A 6426-nucleotide genomic window follows, 5' to 3' on the forward strand; every position below is an offset into this window, starting at 1 on the left:
TATTGCTGCTACGAATAACACATAGTAACACATGTAACGCAATCGCTATATCTCCAGCGGAGCGACTCACTGTCAAGGAAATGTGGCGTAATCGAAAACGCGTTGTTGCGAATAAAAAATAAAATAAAAAAATAGCAGTCAAGTTCGGTGCATATTATCATTTTTTAATATGAAAATTGTGAAATTTAGCAGAACGCTCGATGTGTGCAATCGGTTATGTAGCACATTTGGAGATAGCGCGATCGTAAACAAACATATTGGCAACAGTTTTGTTATCTATGATTTCACAAGATAGCCTATGGAGCCTAGGTCTTTTTATTTAAGTTTGTTTTAATTCATTTCAAGTATTGCATTATTATACAATATAACCGCGTAACATTTTTACACTGCCTTCACTGCACTAACTGTTATTTTGAAGCATCTGCTTCGTGTAGGACTATGAATGGCGTAGGCGCAGTGGCGCGGGCCCTCTGGGGGTAACGAAGACGGTCCTCTTATAAAGTTTTGGCTTAGCTTTCTGCAAAATTATAATCTTTACTGATATCTGTGGGGGTTGCAAACCTTTTGTGAGGCAGCCAGTGGCACTCCTGTGACTTAACCCTTTGTAGTCTAAAATTTTTTTAATAAATGTTGCATGAATATATTTTATTAAATAATTTAATGATCATTTAATGAATAATAAAAACCACATTTCTTCTGTATTATATAAAATAAGTTATATTTTGGAAGAAATGAATAGTATTATATCTATACAAAAAATAAAATTATTGCAATTATATTTTTGCATGAAATTTAATTTTTATAATTAAATGAAATTTAATTGATATTAGTTCAAGAAATGTACTAATATTAATCTTATTAGATTATAAAAGTTTATTATTTATAAGAATTGCTTTATTAATTTATTATTTTATTATTTAGAGATAATTATATAATAAAATAAATATTTAAAATACGTTTTTTTTTTATCAAACTTGAGAAAAAATGTTCAGACGTTATGGATATAGAATCTGCCAGTTAATATTAAATAATGTCAGTCAAGCTATATTTTGCTTTATGAGCTTTATACCAGTCAAAAACAGCCATAATGTAATGGTCAAGGTTGCCATTGCATTTAGAAAGTGTCAAATGTGGTTCTAAAACTTTTATTCCGAGAATTTTGCTATTGAATATCTACGTAATAGTCCTTAGGGTTGTTAGTGAGTATATTAGGGCTGCCATCAATGCAGATCCAACGATAAATAAGTTAGCACAACAGCTCTACGTTTCGCCTACAGTTCACAAACATTTAAAAACTTAGGAAATATGCTCATTTTCATAATATGATTATGAGCTAATTAGTTTTACTTTTATTTATTTTGATACAGTTTTTAAGTGGAAAAAAATATTTTACAAAAACGAAATAAACGGAACATGTCGAATCAGAACCATGACAATTCAGAACAAGTTAAAAAATTGATTTATAATTGATTTTATACTGGCAACTAATTATTTGATAAGTGAATAATAAATGATCAGTTAAAAAATTATAAAGTCACTAATTATTAAAATTAAGGTACTTTCATGTTATGTGTGTGGTGGGGTCAAATTTATTATAGAAAAATATTTATTTATTTTTAAATTACATTTTTAAGTTGCGAGTGGTTATTCATGGGGGTACTTACTGTTCTGACCAACGCTCATTCGCTGCCGCTCGTTCATACCTAACTAGTTTGAATTTTGATAAGTATTTATATAACAAAACAGATTAAGTGGGAACGAGCGGCAGCGAGTGAGCGTTGGTCAGAATAGTGATGTATATAATTAATAACAAATGAATAAATATTTTTTTAGAATAAATTTGCCTCACAATAACAGGAAAGTACCAAAATATATTATCATTAATTAAAACAAAATGATCAGAATTTTATTCAAAATGATCAGCATTTAATATATGATGATAATATAATCAATTGTTGATTTTTAAATTATTGACAGTTGCGAAACGTCCGTTTGCTGTTCAAACCCAAACCTAACCTAAACGACACGTACGTTTGGAACATTTTGGCCTTTACAGTTGATGCGTCACTCTACAACAAAACTTTATAGTGGAGTACAGGATTTAGCAATAACTGATCAACGGATACTGATCATTCAGTTATATTTACGGACCATTTATTTTATTTTACTGATAAAAAGCTGAATTATTTACTAATCGAAAATTGATTGATTTTATATAACTGATCATTAAATAAATTATTTACTTATCAAATAATTAGTTGCTAATATAAAATTAATTATAAATCTATTTTTTAACTTCTTCTGAATTGTCATTGTTCTGTTTTGTCACAGTTTTGTTTCAACATGTTTTGTTTTGTACAGTTACCGTATTCAACAATAGCAAAAAACAAACTGCAGCAGTAGAGTAGAATCTATTCATCTATACTTGCTTGGTACAATTGTATTAATAGTTCAAAAGCTGTCTGTAGTTCCTCAATGAAGTTCACAGACTGCTTGGATGGTCACAGTATCAGCTGTTGCTTGTTGGCTCGTGTCAGTCATTGATGGGTGGAAGTCTATAGCGTCTATTGCAGTGCTGGACGATCCTTATGGACATTAAGTAGTTTTGTGACTGAAAGTACTAGGCAGGCGTCTCTAAAGTCTTCGGTAACATAGTGATCAGTTGTTTCTGTCTAAATGGCGAGAGCGATCTGATTTTGTACTGAAAATCTAACTTTCGTCGATAATATTGTGCAATTCTATCCTTTTTCTCACAATTTTAACTATATTTAAATATAGATCTAATATCTTACATCCTGAATTATATAGTTACTTATTGATAATGGGATTTTATATCCCTTTTGGCGTGAGAATATTTGGTAATATGTTTTATCCAATTTGGTATATGTTTTATCCAATTAAACTCAGAAATACATTTATTTTTAATCCCTCTGTTCCTATGAAATGATTAAGGGTGAAAGAAAAGTCGATTTGTTTTGAGAGAATGTCTTAGAATTATCACCAATATGTTATTTGTACGACAGTGGTTATCAATCGTTGGTCCCCGTGTTTTGCAAAAATATTCTGAGAATTTTAACAGCAGAAAAAAAATCTACTTCAAAATTTATATTTTCAATTTAGACTTCATAAATTCATACTATTTTTATCAAAGCATATACATATGTTTCAGTAATGAATTTTTTCAAAAAATTAAAAATATATCCAGCATGTAATTTTACATTAAAATAGATTCCTTGTATCTTGTTCACATTTTTCATCAAGTGCAGTGTATTTTATAATAAAATACAGCTTAGACAATGGACAATGCAGCTTAATTGTATTTTTTTTCCATCAAAGTGAAGGATAATGGCTCTTTCTTAATGTAATAGGAAATTAGGCTCAAAAGAGCGTATTGTGATCTCATCCTTCTGTTCTACCATTCAACAATGACCTCTGAGCTTACTTACTGTTAAGAGATTCACTTAGACATTTGTGTGTCCAAGCACGACAATTTTCCCTATGGTGTACTAATGATTTGTTTAAGAATGAACGAAAATTTGCATATATTTATATTCTTGTATGCTATCAAAAACGCTTTGTGTACATACTCTTCACACTTATTATTAAAGATTGGATTGGTTGGTTTTTCATAGAGAAGATAACTAAATTAATATATTTTTGTTTTGTGTAAAACTTCTGTATTAATAAAAATACCATAAATTAATATTTCAAAGAAATAAACAAGACTATAATAAAATAACGATATAACTTAAAATGTTTGTTAATACAAATTTTGAAATACTTTTTCTGAAATCTATTAATTTTATGTCGTCAGTTTTATTCCAAGCATGTCAAATTTAGACATAAGTCACTGCTTTATTTAGGTTCATCCAATAATTTCTACTGTGCTATAATTTACTTTTACCATAATAAAGTAGGCTTTTAAATGTATTATAATGAACTTAAATCCATTAGCCGTAAGAGTATATTTCATGTAAATAACAGGAGATACCCTTCAGCCAGATCGTTAATTAATTATTAATTGATTAAATAGGGTTTCGTTTCACTTGGCCTAATATAAATTTTCAAACAACCACATAATGAATATGATTTGTGTATTTTAGTGAAACGTTATTTAATAATTTATCTTAATTGTTTCAGTATCTACAAAGTGGTTGGTGGGGCCACTATGATCTTAGGTGTCAACCCGTAGACTATTCCAGAAATCCATTAGCAATGAGGGTAATTTAAAATTTGTATTGAAATGTTTATTGTGTATTTTACAATGCTAATTGTATATTTATTATTATTATTTAAGATGGCAGAGACGTGTTGGTGGTATTACTTCTCTAAGTTCACAGAGTTCTTCGATACACTATTCTTTGTCTTGCGCAAGAAAAACAACCACGTATCAACTCTCCATGTGATCCACCACGGCGTCATGCCGTTCTCCGTATGGATGGGACTTAAATTTGCACCGGGTAAGTCTTTCATCGCGACTTTAATTAATAAATAATGGTACTGAATTGTCAATTTAACTTTTTAGGCGGTCACAGCACATTCTTCGCGTTACTCAATACATTCGTTCACATTGTTATGTATTTCTATTATATGGTAGCTGCCATGGGACCACGTTACCAAAAGTATATTTGGTGGAAGAAGTACCTTACGTCATTCCAAATGGTATGTGTGGTTTATTGACAATGATTTTTATGATTCGAATTGTGATTGTCATATTTTTTTATTTGCAGTTGCAATTTGTGGCGATCTTCTCGCATCAGCTGCAGCTGCTGTTCAGAGAGTGCAACTATCCAAAGTCGTTCATGGTGTGGATCGCAATCCACGGGTTCCTCTTCTTGTTTTTGTTCTCGGACTTTTACAAGTCAAACTACACGGGAAAAAGATCCTCCAGAAAGGTGGACTTTAACAGAGGATTTTGTATGGTATGTATCTTGGGTAGATATTTAGTTTCGTGCTATATTAGAGTCGACAGTGCAGTACATTTTTAGCATTGCTCAGAATACAGAAAGAGAATCAAATGTAATGGTACTTAGAATCAAAGCGTTTACGGGAAATGAAGTAGCAAAAATACTTTGAATTACGTGCTAAGAGTGGCGATGTATGCAAAGGATGTAGGAGGAGGATGGTTAAGATATTTTTCTCAGGGTCCTAGAGAATGACTAAGCAAAATTTGAAAGGCTTATATATTATATAATTTTCGTATGAAATGGAATTACTGTATTGGGTATGGTCCTAAAAAGTATCTATGCTATACTTTATTTAGTTTAACACGACATGTGTAGAACAGTGTTTGCCAAAAGACAACGATACTTTTCCAAAGAATTTATATATCTAAAGCCATATGAGTCATCGTGAGTTTTAGTATATATTTATTCATTGAACTAAGAGAATATTTAATATTTTGATGCAATCTTAACTAGAATATATTGTACTTTCTTAACCCTTTCATTGCTGAGCATTTTAGGATTTCATGTAAAAAATATATTTTCGCAAAAAATGTTATTTACCCTACAACCTATTAAAAGTATATCTTATTCTTTCTTCAATGATGATTTCGTATCTGGCAATTTTCGCGAAAGTGACGGAAGTCAATGTACCGATTTCGGTAACCAAAGGGTTAAAATATGAATATTCGACAATTATATTTTTTTGTGCATGGATGGATGGAAAGACTGATGATAGGATTTTTATTATATAGTTTGTTAGTGAAGTAACGATAAGTATTACTGTAATTGTGTGACGAGGATCAGTCGACATTAGATTATTTTTTTTTATTTTTTTAAGAATCATAACATGTTTTTAAATTAATATTTTTTTTCAGGCTGTACTTGAAGACTCGAAGGTTACGAATGGAACAAATGGTTACAAACACCACAACGGGGTGTCAAATGGATACGTTCATACGAACGGTACGAATGGTGTAGCAAACGGCTACGTGACGACAAAGAACGAACCTGCTGATGCTTACTATTCGAACGGAATCAACAACGGATTCGTCAAAGACATTAGAAATGGTCTAAAACACAGAGACTGGGGGCAAAAAGATCAATGAGACACATTGGTGATTTAGTCGTGATAATTTATTATTCTAGGTGCGCTAACTTTAAATAATTATGTTTAGGTTAGGTCATCAAATTGTTTTTTTTTATATATATATATACATATACATATATATGTGTAATAGTAATTTTTTTAGCTATGTTGTGTTATTCATTGGAAATGAGACAGGAACAGCTTTAAAAATGGAACGAACACAGTTGAATCCTAATTTTGTAACAAATTTATAATAACCAAAGTTCAATTTGATTTAATTAAGAAATTTTTCTATGTCACAATTTTTAGAAAGTCTTCCCAGTCGTGTGATAGTTTTTCATCTTTCACGGGAGATTGAGTTTTAGAGTCGATTCGGATCTTGATGTATACCTG

At 30.6% G+C, this 6426-nt stretch overlaps 1 protein-coding gene across 4 annotated transcripts in view; it reads left to right on the top strand.

Annotated features, from left to right (window-relative positions):
- The window catches only part of LOC148231113 (very long chain fatty acid elongase 7-like), an 81690-nt gene extending 75499 nt beyond the window's left edge, over positions 1-6191 (top strand). For all 4 annotated transcript variants that reach the window (XM_088194040.1, XM_088194041.1, XM_088194042.1 and 1 more), the window contains 5 exons: positions 4141-4221; positions 4298-4460; positions 4526-4662; positions 4731-4922; positions 5822-6191. In XM_088194040.1, the coding sequence (XP_088050166.1) occupies positions 4141-4221; positions 4298-4460; positions 4526-4662; positions 4731-4922; positions 5822-6052 (804 nt within the window). In that variant the 3' untranslated portion in view covers positions 6053-6191. The remainder of the gene's footprint in view (positions 1-4140; positions 4222-4297; positions 4461-4525; positions 4663-4730; positions 4923-5821) is intronic.
- Positions 6192-6426: the final 235 nt, after the last annotated feature.

This window comes from Plectrocnemia conspersa, unplaced genomic scaffold (genome assembly GCF_051122295.1).
Source record: "Plectrocnemia conspersa isolate PC_06_02 unplaced genomic scaffold, ASM5112229v1 ptg000010l, whole genome shotgun sequence".
Classification (NCBI taxonomy): Eukaryota; Metazoa; Arthropoda; class Insecta; order Trichoptera; family Polycentropodidae; genus Plectrocnemia; species Plectrocnemia conspersa.